Genomic DNA, 21,899 nt, shown 5'->3' on the forward strand with positions numbered 1-21,899 from the left:
TAATAAATAGTATGATTGTAATTTTGAAAATAACATATTGATTCCATTGTAGTAGAACAAAATTAAAATTCAATTCTGTACTATGAAATAGTAAATAAACAATTAATTTGTCTGACCAACTAAAGGGAATATTGTACACTGGGAAAATTACTTAACTTGAAACCACAAGACAAGGATAGTTTAGCAGCCTCCTTTTTTTCGATAAAAATTTAGTAAGCACGGATTTTCGACTAGAGGTAACTAATGATATAAAAATCAACTAACTTCCTAAAATAAGCCGCATGTTCCGACATATTGGAATTATCATTATCAAATTATTACTTGAATGAGGAAGCGACTTAGTGACCGATTAAACATTAATAGTGTACGGGAATATATAAGGCAATTCAAAGGTTTAATGACTTTTTTTTGTTTTTTACAATTCAAATCAAAATACTTCGCTACATGAAGCTCTTAATAAGATTCTAACTTCTTTTTATCTTAAATGTGACCCTTAAATTAGACCGAATTGTTTGTGCGAATAATAGTGATCTCCATTAATATTTCTAGATAAAAAATATTTGGAAATATTGTTCATTGTTTCAGTATTAACTTTGTGGAAAGACATCAATAAATATCAAAACTTTTCAAAACCAGATACAAGTTTATTTAAGACAAACATACAAATGTTTTGGGTATACAGTATTATCCAACATCAAGTGTAACATGTAACTATGAAGTTATATGGCCCATACTTTGATATTCAAAATGTACGTGTTTAAGTCTTAAATAAACTTTAAATGTAAAAAAATAATAGAAAACACAAAAATCATAACTTAAACTTATTTATATGCTGTTAACATATTACAAGTGGCTTGTTTTGTGATTGGTTATAAACATTATTTCAGTACCTACTGCTGTATCAAAAGTGTGAAGCCATAAGAACACCAACTGCACCTGACTGATTTCTACTCTTTTTTTTTAGACATAATTATTTGGAAATTACATATTTGTTGTTACAATCGTAAAATGAATAAATAAAAAGATAAGAGATGTTAATCATCACTGTACATTAAATTGCCCAAAGTATACCCGACCACCATGGGTCAACACTCAAATAGACATTTAAGCAGTGCCTACCCGACTTAATTATCATAAAAATCCCAAAAGAGTTGCCAATTAAACAAATCTGTCCTAGGCCAAGTTGAGGGCAGCGTTTAATAAGAACCCTTTTATTTTATCAGTACATGTTATAGGCTGTCCTCTAGCTCGCTTACCATCAACTGTGCCTGTTACTACCAGCTTTGAGACTCTAGACAGCAGACTCTCCGTTCTTTCTAGAAATATGTCAGAAAAAATACAAAATGGAAGTAGGATGGAGAACTGGAGGATGGAAACCTTTGCGCATCCTGTAACTTGACTTTTTGCATAAATTGATTCCGAAAGACTCTTAATATTTTTATGACATCGAATAAGGTAGATTCTAGGCCAGTGATGAGTAACATATGACGCGTGTCAGAGGTGACACGCCAAGATATTTTGGGTGACACACATTCTTTAAGGACGATCTTCGCTCAAGAACGAGTGATGCGCTTTCTTCGTTTACTATGCTTACTTCGTTTCTCTTTCAGTTAAAAGGGCTTAAATTTGAAAAAATATTTCTAGATGTGACACAGAATTAAGGCAGCTTTTTTTTTTTTTGAATTTTGACACTCTGAGCTAAAAAGGTAACTCATCACTGCTCTAGAGCAGTGATGAGTCCCTAGGCACTGCAAAAATGTCTATACGGAGTGAACGCCCCTGCTAACCACCATATATTCGATACACGGAGTGTACCAGGATTGTCTTATCACATAAGGTTAAAATTGCACTTAGGTTTTGTAGGTGGTTTCGGTTGCGGGTATGGGAGGCGTGGGAGGGGGCAGTGCGGGGGCCGTGGTGGAACTGTGACTCGATGTGCGCGAGTGGGAGGAGTCCATACTGTCCGGGAGCTTCACGCCCTCCCCGACAGCCGTCTGGACCATGGCGGGAGGGGGGGCCTTGGACACCCCGTGGGGAATGGTGCCGCTAGGAATTTGCATGTGGTATCTGAAAAGAAAAATAGAGCAAAAATCATTGGAAGAAGGATGGAAGAGAGAAGACTTGATAGAAACTTATAAGATACTAAATTATTACTGCGACTGCCCCCTGCGTGAGATGTATCATCTAAATCCCAACACCAATTTATGGGGTCATAATTGGAAACTCTATGTCTGTGTTTCCACCTTCCTAAGAAAAACCTCCTTTCCAACGGGGTGGTTTCAGACTGGAATAAATTTCCAAGTCTAGTTGTCCATTCCATTTCGGTCAACCAGTTCTAGAACTATTTTGATGCTTTTTCGAAGGAAGAACACAGACAAAAAGCATTACACATGATAAAGACGCACCAGCAAAGGCCGCCTGTATATTTAAAAAAAACAATGATAGTAATAATGTAGTTCGTACTCTAGTTACACAAGGACTTTTAATGATGCACAGAGAAGTACCACAATCTTAATGCTTTTCCATCCAATCATTTTCTAATGGAATTTCTAATTTATTAGATTATACACTAGAGATGTGGTCCAGGTTGTGGTCCTGTCGTAGTGTTACAAGTTTGCAAATCAGAGGTCAGTTAGTGGCCGAAAAAACTTACTTGTAGATATTCTCAGTGGACTCCACTGTCCCCTGGCGCAAGTTGAGACAGCGGCCGCGCACGCCTGAGGCCGGAGGGGGGCTCCACCAGTCCACCACGCGCCCCACCACGGGAACGTGTCTCAGGAGCCCCTCCTGCCACAGCCGCTCACTGCTCTCGCGCTGCAGATCCAGAGTGGCAGCCTCGATTCCTAGGCGGAAAGAAAAATAGAAGATTCACTGTGAAACCAGTCCTGGGAAAGCACCCAGTGGTGCACTGCATTAGTGTACTACTGCTACTACTATTAGGCCATTTCCCCTTAGGGGTGAGCAGAGAATATAGACCACCACACACGCCTATTCTGACAACCATCCCTAGCTTCTTCCATACTCATATATCTTGTCATACGTGTCCTTCGGTTATGCCTGCTTTTGACATGACTAGATATGAGATTTTGGTTTATCTGATCATGCCACGTCTTTTTTGGTCATCCTCATCCTGTGTTACTATTCATTTTCGCTGTATTACCATTCTTTCGTCATCCATTCATGACCAAACCATCTCAGTGACTCTTCATTAGTTTTATCAGTTATATCCGTCTCAGATTTGCACTCTCGCCTGATTTTATCATTCCTAGCCAAAGCTAGAATGAAATGCGATCTCATGAACATATGACAAATCATATGTTCATGAGATCGCATTTCATCCGCCTTCACTCCTTTTGTCCTTCTTTTGCCAGTTCCATGGATCATTTAGATCTGGATATTTTTGTTACATGGAAGGTAAGGTGGTTTGACTTTGTGGGCTAGTTTAGGGACAATGAAATATTGCAATGTAGAACCATCTTTAAAATCAATATTTCGTTGGATATGATGATTTCACATCTACATAGTAAAGTAAGACAAACCTTTTTTAACTATTTCAGTCATTGATTCTAGAACTTTACTATTCTCTTCAAATTCTTTCCCAACAGATACAACAAGGTTGAGCAATTCTTCTACATCAGTGTCCGCTGTAACCATTCCAAATCTGAAAAAGAAAATTGCTATTCACTTTTGTAGTTTCCATCAAGGTTAGTTTGTAGCAGCGCCAGATCTAACGGGATTTAGTGTCCTGTCACTTACTGAAAAAGGATGGGAATATACACTTTGTAAATTAATACAAGTCTCTTATTCTCCCCTACCTTGTGAGCAAGGGATCTTTGTGCCAATGAGGAAGTTCAGTGGTTTTATTTATTTGTTAATTGACAATTAAACTAAGCCAAAAAAAATAATTTAATGTATCGTATTATCAGCCCTATGATTTCTTAAAGTTTTGTATTTCTGAAATTACTCCGTGTGTGACATTTCTCTACCGCTTCTTCTCAGTAAGTTCTTCCGATTAGTTTGTTGACAATAAGTAAACCGGAAATCTTCCACAACTCTATTACTATTGGTTGATTCATATGAACTAGTGACGTCGTTCAAAGAAGTTAGTTTTTATTATAATATTATGAAATATTTTTTTGTGCGTTTCCAAGAATATTTGCAGCATAATTTAATACTCTAATTTTTACCGCGAGTAAGAAAACTGGAAATGAAATGGCAACGGGAAATCATACAATTTAAAATGTGCACATCACTATACACTCAATTATAGTTCACAATTGAGCACTACAAATGTGTAATGTTCAGCGCTACCTAGCGGATGTTTTTATAACTAAAATTGTATTGTGTGAAGTTAGCATCAGGGTGTTGTTAGCTAGAATGTACTGAATGGAGTTATTGCTATATGTGAATCGTGGTGATCAGTAATACCACCTTAAATCTAGGTACCATTTGACAGTTGGAATTTCATGTTAAAATCTTATGTTTGGGTTTTTGCAATTACGTGACAATATTACTTCATTGCTAATAATTTTCTATTTATTTGAATAAAATAAATTTTTCAACATTACGGTGTACACATTTCGGAATTTACAGTATAACTACAAAATTAGCCGTCAAATCCTATTTTCCAATTCATCATAATATATAGTGACTTTACTAATATGTTCACGGTTAAAACACTGTATTGCTCACTTGTTCGTCCTCTTTTAGAATATGCATCCGTGATCTGGTCCCCCTTCTCCCTTCTATGTAGGCCGGATAAATCATATTGAATCGGTGCAACATCGTTTGCTAAGAAAAGTAGCACGGATGATTGGCCTCGAGAGGGGAGACTACACTTACAGAGAAATGGAGTCAATGTTAAAAATCTCAAGTCTACAAAAACGTAGAAATAACATTGACTCCATATTTGTGTTTAATTTACTGAATGGCTTAATTGATGTACCATCGTTACTGGAACAAGTGGCATTCAATGTTCCGAACTGCCGGTTGCGAAATAATAATGAGTTGTTCCTTGATCAACACAGCACAAACTATGGCTTGCATACACCAATGTCCCGATTGTGTCGTATTGTTAACTCGAGACAAGATCTGGACTTTTTTGGTGTAAGTCTTTATAGATTTAAACAATCACTAAGATAGACCGGATCTTGTCTTGAGGTAGAAGTTTTGTTTTTTTTTATCCTAGCTTTAATTTTATTTAGTTGTATTTTATTTTATTAGTACCTGTATTTATTATAAGAAATTGTATTTACCATCGTAAGAATGCGTTGCGTTGGTACTGTGAATCTACACCATTAGGCTATCTTCATATATCACACTGCGTGAAGGGTACAATCAAGCGAGTGTGGTCAATGACACACTATGTTAGTACATTAAAACACGTTTGTAGTGTCCACACAATAAAAATTGTGCACAGTGCTCACTTCAACACATTGTAACGCAACATTGTGTGATGTACACGGTGTGGTCTCATCGCTACTATCTGCCATTTTGTCTTGGCAGATGCCGTCATTGGGATATCGTCCTAATGATTGTCTACAGAGATTATTGTCATTCTTAATCGTATTAAACTGTGTTATAAGAATGGCGCGTTTTATTCAATACCTAAATAACCTTTTACAATTTGTTTAAAAAAAATAATGTCGGTCTAAACATTGGTAATAATTATGAATTTTTGAAAAAAAAAGTTATTAATTTGTACATCTATAGTATTGAATAATATGTATGTAGTTTAACTAACCTGACACATGCAAGGCCATCCACTCCTTCACCGAGAGAAAATGCGGCATCAGTGGCTCTCAAACTTTCCACCAGGGACATGTTCAAGGAATTCAGTTCTTCTTTGGTTTGATCTGTTAAAATGGATTCCCAACCTTCGGGGACATATCTAACTCCTCCTAAACCTGGGATACGCAAAAGAAAAAATGTGGAAACATTATTCGAATGATTCCGCTGAGGAAAAAAAATAGTATCAACATTACATATTACACATGCATCAAATTACCATTTATTTATATTTGGCCTAATTCATTGTTCAATATTAACAACATTATGTCAAACGCACATTTTAAAGTGTCTTTTTTGAGCTGTAAACCAGGAGGGTGAAGACATTAATTGAACGAACTGATCTTCGGCGGGATTTGTGATGTCGCACTTCATTGACATTTTAATTCTTCGTACCAAACACAGCACGTATTTTCAATATATAATACCCTTAAAAATAGACTAGAAAAAAAATTCTAAATAACACAAAAAACATCAAAAAATCATCCTGGTACCCAGTTATACAGAAATCACAAAAAGCGTGAACTGTGAAATGATACAGATGTCAAATTGACAAGTTGCAGACAGTAACGACTGCAACACGGTAAAAATCCTAAGCACTATACTAAGTATATCATCATTATCATCATTCCCGGCGGCCTCCGTGGTGTAGTGGTCAAGACGCTTGACTCACGCACGGAAGGTTCCGGGTTCGATTCCCGGTGAGAACGCAAAAAAATAAAATGTGATTTTTCTCAAGCCTGGGTGCTCTGTGATGTAATTCACCACTGTAATTAGGCCTCCTGGCCTGTTGTGGTGCAAAACAAAAATGTAAAAAAATATGTAAAATGTAATTCCCTTTCCGCACCTAATGGGGCATAGTACACCAATCGCAGTGTATCTTGAACATTTTTGTTACATGAAGGTAAGATGATCAGTTTTACGCTTCAGGTTTTAGTCCAGGGACTATCCATGTCGGGAATCGAACCCGAGACCTGTTGCATGGTAGGCAAACGCGCTGACCACTACACCACGAGGCCGACAAGTAAATCTACACAAATAAAATCAACCCTGATAATGGACGCTGTAATGCTACCCGAAATGTCGGAAAAGAGTGCAAACGACATAGCATAATAATACAGAAAAACTATTTGTGTATCTGAACGGCAATGAAAATATAAGAAATTAAAAATTAGTTAAATTATTACCCGCCCATCCTGGCATCTCCACAAGGCGCAGGTTAGGGCTGGTCTCCAACAGGCGCTGGAAGGTGTCCTTGTGCGAAACAGTAGCCATGAGGATATCCAGCTGCTGCTCCAGGCATAAGGACAGTCCCTCGAGGCGTTCTGCCATCGCCGCGCGGTCCTCCTGAGCCCACACATCCGCAGGGGCCTCCAGGGGGCAATAGCGAAGCACTACGCCATATGCATCAGACTCGCATATCTCTATCATTATCTGAAATATTTTTTTTTTTCTATACACTAAAGTGAAAAAATAATGTATCGGAAAGGTAAGGGTCATCATAGGGTAGTTATCCGTGGCTCTCTCACACTGCATTTCTCTTAGGCATCTGGCGACTAACAGTTTGCAACTTAGAAGGGATGGGTTCACACACTGGCTTATTTTTTCAGGCTGATCTTCTGTTATCTTTCAGTGCCGCTCTTATTAGAGGTTGGGGACCATCACTTGTAACTCGTCACAATCCTGGGTCATTCTGATGAGCATTGCTATGTATCACTATGTAAAGCGCCCTTGAGGTATTATATTACGAAAATAGCGCTATATAAGTCATCCATAATAATAATTGCTGCATTTGGAATTCCAAACCAATGCCGGAGATTCCTCAGTCATGATGTGCTTTTACGCCTCATACTCCGTCTACCCTCTATCTTCCCTTCCACTATGGGCAAGTTAACAGTTCTCAGTTTTTTTTTATTAACCTTTGAGTACCCTTTTGTTGGTCACTCGATCAGCCTATGAGATACAGAACAGACGCTTGGTAACAGAAGAATTCCTACAAGATATTTTCAAAACGCCGATATCACATACATATGGAACGTGCCAAAATGTAAAGGGAAATTTCACAGAAAAAAAGGCGCAGTTCAAAAAAAAGTTTGGATGCTTTTTTAATGGAAAAACTGCAAAGGCTGCCACCTGCCTATAACAAATAATAATACTAAATACGTATGGTGATAGGACTAGGGCGTATATCCATTGTCTAAATAAAGTAAAAACACCCTGGTACTTGAATTTCTTCCATAGTCAAAAATAAAAGTTATAATGTCCATAAAAGAGGTAAAAATATTTTCGAAATATTTTTAATGATTACTTATTGATCAATGAGTTGCATAATATGAATATGGTTCATAAGATTATCAATGAAATAATTATAATGGTTTTGGGTAATTTCACCCCTTGCGCTTTATTTTTTAAATGCAAATACATTTTTAATTAAAAAAGCATCTTTAATAAACATATTTTATTTGCGTGATAAATTTTTATTCTAGGGTGTACACTGAACACTGATAAATGTTTTTTTATTATCAAAAAAAGTCATTATTCAAATAACGATTACTTCCTTTTCCCCAAACACTGTGTATACCAATAGGTAGTGGCATTGATTTCATGAAATTTTCGCAGTTAAATGAACATTTGGTATCCGCTGGCTACAATCCGGTATATGGCCAGATATTGAGCTACAATCCGATATCTGGCCGGATATTACGTTACTATCCGGCATCTGACCGGACATTGAGCTACTATTTGGTATCCGACGGATATTGTGCTACTATCCGGTATCCGGCCGGATATTGAGCGCTTATCTGGTATACGGCCGGATATTGAGTTACTATATGGTATCTGGCCGGATAGGGAAATTAGGCCGGATATCCATTCCATCTCTAGTTATGACACTGTCTAGTCTTTACCTGTAGCGTGAGATTGATCATCTTATCATCATTTAATGAAAAATGGTCGAGATACTCTGCGGTTGGTGTACAAACATAGTGCCCTATGCACCATTAGGTGTGAAAAGGGAATTATGTTTATTATAGTACAACAAAAGGGGTATGAGGCTTAATTACAGTGATGAATTACAGCACAGAAGACAACAATTTTTACTATTGTGATATATCTCACTAAGAGCCGAACCTGAAACCCCTATGAATATGGCAAGCATAAAAACCCTTGCACTATAGATGTTGCCAAGAAATTGTTATTTGGTTCTCATGATACGGTATTCTGTTTTGTCTTCACAGTATAAAAAATACCATTGCTTACCATATTAAAAATAATTATAGACAACGGAATAACTGAATGTAACCCTTGGAGGATTTTTTACAAATTAGTGGTAGAAAATAACTTTTTAGCATTTTCAGACGAAACAATAAAATATTAAGGTTAATTCATATACCTAAATATTTTTATTTTGAGGTCATTTACAACTAGTACTATACTAAACAAATATAGATATTTTATATCATGGGTAGAATAGCGAATGCTACAGGCTATAAAGTGATCACACAAACAAGTTAAAAAGATGTCAAAAGTCCTGTAAATAACTAGACTATACGTATTTAAAAAAATATATTTATAAATCACCATCATCTCTATCACAATCAGTATTTAACACCAAATGCAGCATACCTCGATCATATGTTACATGAAGATAAGGTAATTAGTATTACGCTTCAGGTACATCAGTCCAAGAACAGTGATATATTCCTCATTATCCCTGCCAGGAATTGAACCTGGGACGTCGAGAGAGTAGCCATCGAGTCATAAACCCTCGTCCCTGGACACGGGCAAATAATGAGATAAACCCCATACCATTGTTGATAGAGGGCACCATTTCGTACCATGATGTGAAATAAAATAAATAAATCTTACCTGATCTGTATCACGCTGCAAGATTTGTCCCAGCCAAGAGTTTAGTTTATCATAATACGCAGGCACTCTTCCCAATACTGTTCCCTCAGGAACTTCGGGAATAAATTGAAATACTACACACGAGACAGCTACATCAAATATTGTCTGAAAGTTGAAAAGACGAATTATGAAATTGCTGAAAAAATATCATATTTATTTATATTATGTTAATTTTATTGTGAACAAACCGTTGTATTGAGTGGTTTTGTAGTTAAATCGGATATAGAATAAGCACCACCATCTCCACCGGGCTGTTTACTCTGTAAAAAAATATTTTTTTTACTTATTATGGAAATATGAGTGATACTTAAATCACAAATCTGGAGAAACGGTTTTTTTAATGTATCTTCATTATTAAAACAAATATATTTGTACGAAATCAGTAAAAATCAAAGGCCAAAAACTCTATAATGATTATTACTGTTATTATATTGCACCCTAGAGGCGATTTTCCCAACTATGGCGCTATACAAATTAACCATAATAATAATAATAATTTATTTTTTTGAATTCTTTACTAAGTGTAATTGGCTAAAGAGGAAGTTCAAAGCTTTTTAAAAAAAAAAATATTTGTTAATCGACTATTATTAACCCAAATTTTATTTTTCCAATTTTTATAATAGGTTAGGAAAAAGGTAATTTTGTATTTTTCGCTTTATTTTAATGCTTTATAAAAAGTGTCACAATCATCCGATTTAAGTAAAATCTATGCCATTCTGTTCGATAACTTGTTGTCAACGAAAATCCAACTTTATAATGCCCCTCTTGTAGAAGCCCTTGTCCCTATTGGCAAAAAACTAGGACAATCAATTTTTACAAGCCCGTCAGAGGTTCTCTTTTGCTTTTTCTCTGTCAGTTCTGCTGATTGGTCCATTTACGGTAAGCAAAGCAGATATCTTTCACAGCTCTCTTATCATTGGTTGATTCCTATGAACCAGTGAGGTCGTTCAAAGTACAGAGTTCATTTTTAAAATATTTTTTATTAATTGTTTCGTATATTTTCTCTGACTTTTATCGCGCACAAGAAAACCTTTTTTGCATCCCATTTCCTGTAGGGCTGAAGTTCCTCATTAGATGAGATAATATAATATCATTTTAATGAGTTTGAGAGGGAGAAATATAGCCAGAACAATACTAATACCCGTATGCAGAGACAAAACTCAAGGTGAGGAAAGTGCATTCTAATCTCATATGCAAAGAATAACCCAAAGGTGAAGACAATAGAATGTGCTTTCCTCACCTTAAGGTTTGTCTCTGGATACGGGTATTAGATACGGAAAAAATATTTTATACACTAAAAGCTGTTAGTTTCACCAATAAAACCTATGCACTCAATCCATTTTAATACAACCTAATATAAAAACTGAGTACTGAAATAAACTAATTAAAATATCTAGCAGAGAGTGAAAATTAAAAACCCACAAGTTCTCTAAATCAGTTAATAAATTCTTAGCATGTGACGACTAAGTAAATTGTTTTAGTGAAAAGATTTATCTAATTTTAAGTCAAATTAAAATCAACATTGCTTGGAATCACTTATGTTAAAGCGACCAAAAATGGTAATAAATGAAAAAAACTCAAAACTACACTTTTAAAAATATTTATTTGTCAATATTTATTAATAAAAATATATATGTATATCTGTCGTAATATTGATGTTATTAGTAGATTTTTCTTGATAAAACTCCATGGTTAATGATTTTGAAGAAAACATATGAATAAAATTCCATGGTTCCTTGTTAAAATTAAAGTGTAAAACTTAACCAAGTAATTTTATTGATATTTTGTATCAAAATAATAATATTTTTATTTAAAAAAAAAAGAAATATTGGCGTTCTTATGATTTACCCAAATATTTAAATTTTGGGGATATTTTCAACGAGTTGTAAATAACTCACTATTAGATGGAAATCAAGTTGGGGTAGATTGGGATTCGAGCCTCGGACCTTTGATCCGTGAGTCCGCAACACCCACGGGACCACCATCCAATTAATATCTGTTCTGATCGAAAAGTAAGCTGTCATTACTCACTAGTATCCTAATGCAAGGCATCTTTGCTACTTCATTCCAAACCAGCCAGACACTTCTGAATGCTGCTGTGATCCGAGATACGATGGCGTCACGACCAGCTGCCTTTAGGGCTGCCCACAGGGGCAGAGCACCCAGCCTACGTGCTGCGTGGTCAGAAGTCAACCCGGCTAAAAGAGGGAGGGTGCCCTCACGTCCCCGAGTGCCAGCTCCGGACTCGAGTAGTCGGTAAAGTGTCTGTTGCTTTGTTAAGGATTAATAATATACAGAAAAATATCTTTTGGACATATAATGCTTGATGAAAAATTATAACACTTATCAGTTCATGGTTTACCTCTTCGTTTTAATTCTAAAAGTAACCTTTTGATTCCCATATACAATTCATTTTCCTTCAATAACTCATATAGTGTCCATGCGGCTCGGCTGTGGAATTATCTCCCATCCAATATCAAAGATGTCTCTATTTATCTTTATTTATATCACGCCTTAAGAAATATCTCCTTTCTCTTCCTTAATCTATCCTCTTTCCTTTTTATTTCTTTTCCCATTGAGTACTAGTATTGATTTAAGGTCATTTATATACAAATATTGTTATTTCTATATTTGTATATCTTTAGTTGTTATTTTATTTTCTATTGAAAGCCCATTGAAATTTAAACAGTATACATAACACCCATATTTTATTTGTTGGTTTTAAGAAATTTCCATTCGGCAATTAGCTTGCCAATGTATAATTTTCATTATATACAAAAAGTTAAATAAAAATATTAATATTTTTTTCGGGATATATACACACATAATACATACTGTATAACTTCTGTGTTTGAAGCGTAAAATGTATTACATATTTCGATTACATTGATTAGATTTTTTATTCCATTGATCGATTTTTTATATACCTATATATGTTTTTTATTTTTTTATTTTAATGTATTTTTGTTTTTAAATCTTTTAAAGGAATAACTAGCTAAGCCTCTATTTAAGAAGCTTGTCAGCAGATGGGAAAGAGGGGGATATGGAAGGAAGTTATGCAAAATACATTATAACACCAGGACCAATTGAGAAAAAAATCTTTCTTAGATTTCTTTCTTTTGCAGGGAATCTGTTTTCTGTTAAATGTTATAATTAATTAGCAACGTCGTTTTGAAGACAACCGGAATCAATGCTGGTTGGAGAGAGCCTTTTCTCAGTCGTTGGTGACGAGTTGCACCTTTGAGTTGGTAGACCTGGCACCTGGAGTTGCATGTGTCCAGCGTTGCAGTTGCCCATATAGCTTCCCCCAGCAACCGCGTTATTGGATGAATTGGCAGGAACCGAACCCGCGACGCGAGTTTCACAATAATAATTTATAAAAAAATGATAAGACATACAAGTCCCACAAAGCCATTTTCAGTGGCTCCTTGGTGAAGAAACAAAGCATATTTTTGTATGACCACAATAGACTATGTGGCTCAATTACATTAGTGTAAAAAAGGTTAAAACCAAGGCTTGACGAAAATCACATCTATCACATCCTGAAATCCCACTAGGAATTGAACCTGAAAACACATTACACTACAGGGGCCGCCAATATGTTACCATCGTATTTTATGATCATATAACCATATTGCATAGTTCATTAGGCATTAATATAAAAATGTAACAATACGTCTTTTGAAAGGATACAACAGTTGGCAATCCAGGAATACCAAGCCATGTCCCAAGTGGTAAGGTTATAGAGTCAGAAATTCTTGGGGGCTGGAGGAATACAAATATAAAACAGGTAAAATATCAACAGCATAAATTTAAACTAAACTTTGTTAATGAAAACTAGCAGGTACATAATATTATTTATATAAGATTATCTACGATGGTTACTTGGCATAATTAAAAGATAAACAAAATAAGAAAAAATATTTACATTATTTAAGTACAATATGCAGTGGGAAAATAAGAAAAAATGTATTTAAAAAAGACGCCTCTGGAGACACATTCGAAAAAATAACATATCACAAAATAAATATTCTATGTACATAAATATTAAGATTATTTTTAAAAATGTATGACTACTTGGAATCTAAAGTGTGTTATTTATCTAATATGAAATAACAAAAAAACTCACAATGTTATATGTACAATACATATTTGAAAAAATAAAACAATTTGACTACATAATTGTAATATATTTTTATGGATATGGATGTGTTCACTTCAAATCATCACTATTATTTATTTGTTATTTTAAAATATATAATATTAATATAAATGTAATAAATTACTTTTTGTTGATTGGGGCCTAGAAAGATATCAACTCTTTTACAGAAAAAGATACATTTATGAATTTTATTTCCTAAATTATGTTTTACAAGAATCCATAAGTATGAACTGTAAAATTTATAAGAGTAAACTATTGTTTAATTTGTACTACGATAAAGCAGGGAGCTCAATAACACCGGACTCACATTTTACACGGTGGACATGTTCCAAGTAATATCAAGTAAAAAGTATACTAAAATAAAGAATAATGGTGGACAGGGTTTCAGGATGTCAAAAAATACAATTTCATTATTGTTTGTTGTACCAAAATTTTTTTTTTAACACTTTAAAAAGAAAATTAAAAAGATTAATTACTATCACTATCGGACAGTAATGTATCCTTTGACGCACTATTAGACAAGATCGTTTTCTTTACTTGAAATATCCAGAGTCTTCTGCATATCTCTCTATAGTAAGTCATTCTTGGGGTGTAGGAAAGTCCAAAAACGAATACATAGTACTACTGTTACACAATGAGGAATTCCACTGTTTTCTCATTTTTTTTTTTTTTTAGCGTAGGTACTATTTAACTAAGCAATTTTTTTTTTTTTTTGTGCGTTATTTACAAAGATATGATTTTTTAAATGTACATTTATCAAATACCGCGCCAAATGACTGTAATCAGTGAGTCACTTTTCAGTAGTGACATTATGAAACGGTTGGCGTTCTTACTTTCACTGAACGCGGTAAGTTATATATATGGATAATTTTCATAGCGCCGTTTTTGTGAAAATCCCCTCAAGGGCGCTGTACAGTAAATAAATATCCCAGCACGTCTTGGAGCTACAGAGCGCATGGACGGTTGGGATTCTTGTTCCTCGTCTCCAATTATGATATACAGGAGCTAGATTACAGCACGTCTTGCAGCTACAGAGCGCATAGACAATAAAAAATCTAGCCCCTTTTTACATTTTTTATTTGACAATAAAGTTTAGAGATTTAGTGATATTTAAAAAAAAAAAAACAATTTATAAAAATAGAAGTTAGATTACAACAAGTCTTGCAGCTACTGAGCGCATGGACGATTGGAATTCTAGACTTCTCTTACTAAATTTGGATATTTGATAGTTGATAACATTTACCTATTGAAGCTAGATTACTAATCGTCTTGCAGCTACAAAGTGCATGGACGAGTGAAATTCTGGCAACTTAAAATTATCAATAAATTTACAAAAACAAACATTGCGGATAATAGTAAATTTGCAAAGTTGTATTTCTCCAGCCAATAACAAAACTGACAAGAATCTATGGAATATTGCTTTGATTACTTCATCGAGTTGATCGTAATTTGATCATTTCTATGTTATGGTTGTTTTTACGAACGTTTCGATTTAGAAAAACCTAGAAAGTTGACATAATCTGTGGTTGATATGTCAACAAAGTATTATTTGCCGGATTTCAGGTCGTAGATCGTAATCGAATTATTCGCCGCCAAATCACCAATCACAAATTATACTCTTTTTTTCCTATGGGCAAAACGTTCCTTACAAGGTGCGGGGGCTTTAAAGCGGAAACCAGAAACACTACACGTAGATATAAGGAGTGACGTCATTATTTACGATTTTAAAATGAATACTATTTTTAACATTTTTTATTTATTTTTGCGTGCGTTTTTGAGATATTTCATCCTACTCCAAAATTTTTAAATATTCACGTGTACACGAAAACATTTTTAAAATTTAATTCCGGGTTGGGCTGGAATTCTTCATTGTTAAATTAATGTCCGAAATGATAAACTTTTTTGCAACATAATATTTTGAAACCGTGAAAAGAGAAGTCCGATGTATTGCAGTGGTGAATTACATCAGAAAAGTCTCAGACTTGAGAAGGATCACAATAAATTTTTGTAATATACCAGAATTAGGAATCGAACCCACTGTGCGTGAAACAAGCATCTTAATCATTTCATCAGTGGGGCAGTAATATTTTTTTAATTTAAATATTAGGAGAGCTTTTTGCATCTTACGATAGTTGTATTTCCATTTGTTATGGCCAGTGCTGCAAGAGTATGTCCTCGCAAGTGGAGCCAACAGTCATGTAGGCGACAGAGGTCGTGCAGTCTAGAGATGTTGTCACAGTGGCCAGCTATAGTAGTCCCAGCGTCAGCCAGCACCACGAGAGGGATCCTGTTTGCTGCCACGTCCTCAGCGATCATACGCTGCAGTGCTGACACATCCATCGTCTGATTAGAACCTGATCAATTCAATTTAAATTGATATAAAGGGGGATATGTAATGAATCATAATCTGAAGAAAACCTACTTTTTTTTCCAGTTTCAGTGCCCTAATAGAACAGCATTTATTAACAAGAAAAAACTTCAATATGGCCTACAATAGAGTAAAAAACATAAACATATATTTAAAATTATAATCTGTAACACAATTTCAACACAATATACAACGATTGCCCTTTTTCGATTATAAATTGACAATATAACCTTCTACCCAGGTGTGTGCCTGCATAATTTTCAAATATATTTGACAATGTTAACTCCATATTGAGGTTTTTGTAGATATTTCTTGATAAAACTTAGTTATAATTTTGATACAAAATATAAGTCAAACTTCTTGATTTTACTATTTTATTTATTGACCTTTGAGCGCTTTTGTCTAAGTAGGTCACCAGTCTTGAAGATTCCTACATAGGCGGAAGCATTCATTGATCAATAAATTAAATAGTAAAACTAAACAATGAAGTTTGATTGATATTTTTTATCAAGCTATTAACCATTTAATCAACAAAATATTGTGTCGATTGTTTATTTTTATAAATATCATGAGCATATAAGGAAAACCAGCCAAGTCAATTATTTCACCAAGTGATGGATGTTATCTTTTACCGAATAAAAAAAACCAAGTTCACTTATATCTCAAAGTTTTTTTACAAAAATTTTAATTGCATATGGATTAAGTTAGTCTATGAACGTCTGTAAGAGAAAATATTTACAAAATCAAAACACTTCCATACTAACACAATACACAGCAAATCCTTTGTCTATGTAACGCAAAATAAATTTAAAATAGAAAGTGTACTAAATAGCAAAACTATTATTTTGTGACTATGTAAAAACTTCAATCTTGATTTGTCACAACAAACAAGAATTCTGACTTGGTCAGTTTTCCTTGTATGCTCACGATATGATCTTAGTTAAAAAATATATGAACTATTAACTATTTCACCATGATCGTACAACAACAACGGATGTGCGAAAAATGCGACATTGACTTTATAAAAAGGTTTGAAACAAATGAAATATATATAGCTAACCTAAGTATCAAATGATATATTTTTGTACTTATCAGGTTGTGGCATAAAGTGTCAAAAAATCACAAGTGCGTTTGTTCTACAATCATAACAATTTCTTGAAGGACAAAAATATTTTTCAATTAATAAAAGGAGTACAAATATATAAATGACCGCTGAACAATAAGAATCAACTGCAATACTGAAAACATCAGGAAAACACCAGGAAAACAAATTTTGCTGGTCAATTTGAATTGTACAAAGAAGTATGTACTTGTATTGTATTCAAAGCAGTAGACGAAGTAATAAATAAATAAAAAATGCTACGCATTAAAATGTTTTTAAAAATATGATTAGAAAATTACTGTGTAATAGGTAATCAGATTGTAAATGTTAAAAAACACACTTTATAAATAGCTTCCAAATAACAATTATTCATAAAACCAATGTTATGTGGTGTATATAATGTTATCATAGCAAAAGGTAAAGATCCAATTAGCAATTTTATTTGTTGACATAAGTGTTCGTAATGAATTTGTCAATCATAATTGCTGTAATTAAATACACACATCCTGTTTATCTTCAAGTATTCTTCCAACTGTCAAAATTCACGGAAACCTTTATCAGCATTTTAGATAGACTTAAATAATAATTTATTAGGCAGATAAAAAAAAATTGGTATATGAATAACGAAATATCAGGTTCGCCTTCTGTACATTGTACTAAAGATCAAAGTATCGGATTTGATATGCAGATTTCGCAGGTAGGTAATATATTTAACCTTTCCGAGAAAAAACCCACAAATTCCTGAGGGGGGTACCAGGAATACCCCAGCTAAAATTTTTTGAAATTGAAAAATATGCACCTGGGGAAACCTAGATATCCCCTTAGGCCAGAAAGATATCGTCACTTAGCTAACAACACCGCAACAAAGTCATTTTTCTTCTTTTTACAGGCAGGACGATGAAAAAACAGCTTATTTAATTGAAGAGGAATTAGACTTCAGTTTTTAATAAGCAACCCCTTATGGATAAACATTTTATCTGAATTCATTTAAAGACACACTTTAGTTGAGCTGTCAATAAAATAAGCCGTTTTTTCATCATCCTGCATAAAGAACAAAGATGACTTCACTGTGTTGTTAGCTAAATGACCATAATAATGTTACTTGAAATAAAATTTAATTGCAGTAAAAAGTAATTCAAAGTTTTCTACATACCAAAAACTGTATTTACAAGAACAGGCCTGATGCATGCCAAGGGTAGGCCAAGCTGTCGACACAGGTGCTGGACTACTCCCAAGGGACTGGCTATGGAGCTGTAGATACAAGGAAGATGGCTCATGAGAGCTCCACCTGATGAGGTAACAGACAAAATCATTATTTTTTTAAAAATAGTTTTTTTTTTGCACCACAACAGGCCAGGAGGCCTAATTACAGTGGTGAATTACATCACAGAGCACCCAGGCTTGAGAAAAATCACACTTTAATTTTTGGGTTCTCACCGGGAATCGAACCCGGAACCTTCCGTGCGTGAGTCAAGCGTCTTGACCACTACACCACGGAGGCTGCCAAGTTATTTGTATACCGTAAGTCCGAAGACGGCAGGTAATACTAGGCATTTTTAAGGGTTCTTGAATGGTCCTAGCTCATATAAAAGACAATTTGTGAAAAAAAAATACAAACACGTCAATTGTGGATTTCTATAGTGTGTAAAAAAAATATCACATCACTCTAGAGAAAATACGGAAATACGTTTGTATGGAGAAAAGTCAGACCGCGCATCCTCTTAAAAAACAGTTTTTTCGAACGTATGGAAAAAAATATTGGTTAAATAAAAAAAAAGTTTTGACATGAAATAAAAATAATTTTGAGAATCAAAGAAATAAGAATCGACTATTATGATTTTAAAAATTCCGTAATTGATGATATTTAAAAATTTAGTTCAGACATTAAGATCCTAAAACAGCCAGGAATTTACACCTTGTAATGTCGCCTGTGCAATAATATTAGCTACAGAAAACTCTGGTTAGTTAATAACAGAAATGTATACAGTAGAACTCCGGATATCTGAACTCCAATCATCCGGATCGCCAAATATTCAGATCGTCATCAGGAAATAAAAAAAAATAAAGAAGAAGTTTTTATAATAAAATAAACAAAACAACTTTGTTTTTAACTACTTTTTTTCTACCGACCTGTTTCAAAGCTGTATAGCTTCTTTATCAAGGTATACTTAACTAATGAATTCTATCCTATTTTATTCTATCAATATTGTGCTTCGTATGAAACTAATAAATAAAAAATAATCAAATGTGGCACTCATTAATCTGGATAATTGGGGTTTTACTGTATTTCAAAACAATGTTTTATTTAATTTACATATATTTAATAGGTCACTCTCATGTTTAAACATAGTTGATAAAGGTTATTTGTAGTTTTTAAAGCCATACGATTCGTTTGTAGGAGTATAATTTATCTACCTATTCAATGACTATAAAATTTTATCATAATGTATAAAACTACCTATCAGCCAGTGGCATTTTAAACATTTTACACTGCAAATAAATATATGCTCGTGAAAATCTAGTAAAGAAGTTTAGACATTTGCATTAGAAATAAAAATTATTTACACCTTTTTGTTGGCCCGTAAGTATGGTAATACAAAGAAGTTTAAGTAAACATACCTTAAACAATTATGTGGCAAAAATATTATAAATTGTAAAAAATAAATTAATATCTTGTAGAAATCAATTTCATATTTTCAAAAAACACAATGAATTTTTTGTTTTATTTATATATTTATGTCTTTCCACTTACTTTGTAAAAACTGATTATGTATTCTATAAATAAATAAATACATAAATTATCTATGTAAATAAATCCATTTAATATTATAGTGAAATATGTTTTGTTAGGCTAATATAATAATTAATTAATACACATTTATATGTATAGAAATGAAAAGTATTTTCGGGGATTGCCTAGTGGGTGAAATGATTCAGCCAGGTGATTCTCACCCCGTTATTAAGGTTTCAATTATTTTATTTCACAAAAGTCAACGGATAGAAGAATTGAAGAAATAGGGATGTTCGAATACAGGTAGAATGAGGAATATTCAGGAGTGAAACCAGCTAATGACAGGTTAAAAGCCCAGACTACTTGAGTAATGTTAAACTTGTTGTCCTATATGAAGTTCTACGGTTTGTTTGTTTGACAAATTAACACAGTCTTTACGTGTAATAAATTAATAATCAAAAGCGCTAATTATAATAAACTTGTAGCGCAAATACAGTTTTGTTGAAGTACATGAATGAAATAATAAAGCAAATTAATCTATTAGTCTTTCTAAATTTAAACAATCATTAAAACAAACCAGATCTTGTCTCAAAATTGTTATTTTTTTGTCTTGATTCTTTTAGTTGTATTTTATTTTAATTGTCTTGTGCATATTTTTTTTAAATGTATTTTATAATAACTAAATAAAGTAGATGCATCAAAAAAATATAATCATTACTTATACCAAAACAGTTTTTGTAAAATGCCCTTGACATTAATTTTTTTGGTAAATATAAAACTTTCTATTGAAATTTTAACATAAGATTATACAAAAATATTTGATGAGATAAAGAATATTTGACTCACCCCCTTCTTCCAAATACCGAGGATACTTGTAATGAAGCATTAACCGGGTTACCTTCACTAGACCTTCTAACTGATCATGGTGATAGCAAGCGTTGCAGTCTACAAACCTAAAAATATTTTTTGAACTTTTTGAAATATCAATCATTTGATGTTCCAATTTTAAATAAAAACAAAATCAAACTTTGATGAAAAATCTCACAACAGTTTTGCATTGCACAATAATCTAATGAAAAACTTAATTGTGGGTTGATAAAAAAATGTTTGGTGATAGCAATTTAAAAACATTTGATAAAATAAAACAAAGCCAGAGGTTTATGATATTTACTGCAGATACTTTACAAACCTGAATAAATGGCAAAGCCACCGTGTAGTGTCGGTATTGATACGAGCGCTTAACTTCTGCAGATGCCCCCTTTCTAAACTGCCAGCATAAGCTGCGATACTATGTGACATCACAGATATCTTGGCTATGTGATTCAGGGTTGGGAGAGGCCAGGAACTATCCTCGTCATTGGGATCACTCTTAAAAACCAAATCCTCAATTGTTTTCATTATGTCTTCTAAGGGCGTTTCTTCTGGGCCTAAGAAGCCGGTACTTTGTTTACGAAGAGCGATAGGAGACCTTTCTCCCAATCCAACCCCTGCTTCTAAACGTTCTATCACTTGGGACACCTGAAATTCCATTTCCCCGAGAGGCCGGCGCTCCTGCAAAAAAATCGTAAGGGTTAAAATAAACACTATCGCCAATATGCAAAATTAAGCGTAAAATAAAATAGACAACAGGGAAATGTTTAAAAACTGGGTTTTACCGCTTCTTTATCACCTCCAGGGGATTCATTTTCCATTATAATTGTCTTTTTGTTTGCTAAAACAGATTCCTCCGCCATCGTGGCAGTACTTGAAATTGTAAACGTCACTATGTTTGTCAAATTGTAAATAAAAGAGGACGCACTTAGGAACGTCTGTCGCTTATTAAATTTTATTTCCGGATACCGTT

The 21,899-nt window shown here is 33.8% G+C and overlaps 1 protein-coding gene across 1 annotated transcript; it reads right to left on the minus strand.

Annotated features, from left to right (window-relative positions):
• Positions 1 to 472: 472 nt before the first annotated feature.
• LOC148274649 (putative pyridoxal-dependent decarboxylase domain-containing protein 2) lies at positions 473 to 21,817 on the minus strand. Its single transcript, XM_088236840.1, has 14 exons — positions 21,712 to 21,817; positions 21,246 to 21,607; positions 20,903 to 21,009; positions 18,479 to 18,613; positions 15,983 to 16,209; positions 13,387 to 13,458; positions 11,725 to 11,958; positions 9,882 to 9,953; positions 9,655 to 9,798; positions 6,975 to 7,221; positions 5,744 to 5,906; positions 3,540 to 3,661; positions 2,654 to 2,843; positions 473 to 2,067 (listed from the first exon to the last, which is right to left on the minus strand). Exons 1-14 carry the CDS (start codon positions 21,787 to 21,789, stop codon positions 1,851 to 1,853), a joined length of 2,370 nt encoding a protein of 789 aa, XP_088092966.1. The 5' UTR covers positions 21,790 to 21,817; the 3' UTR covers positions 473 to 1,850.
• Positions 21,818 to 21,899: the final 82 nt, after the last annotated feature.

This window comes from Micrasema longulum, unplaced genomic scaffold (genome assembly GCF_059751315.1).
Source record: "Micrasema longulum isolate JH-2025_06_02 unplaced genomic scaffold, ASM5975131v1 h1tg001612l, whole genome shotgun sequence".
Lineage (NCBI taxonomy): Eukaryota > Metazoa > Arthropoda > Insecta > Trichoptera > Brachycentridae > Micrasema > Micrasema longulum.

Coding starts and splice junctions, on each gene's coding strand:
- LOC148274649 (XM_088236840.1), bottom strand. CDS start 21,789: ATGGCGGAGGAATCTGTTTTAGCAAACAAAAAGACAATTATAATGGAA. Junction 21,608..21,711: donor CTGGAGGTGATAAAGAAGCG/GTAAAACCCAGT, acceptor ATTTTTTTGCAG/GAGCGCCGGCCTCTCGGGGA. Junction 2,844..3,539: donor GACTGAAATAGTTAAAAAAG/GTTTGTCTTACT, acceptor CTTTCCGCCTAG/GAATCGAGGCTGCCACTCTG.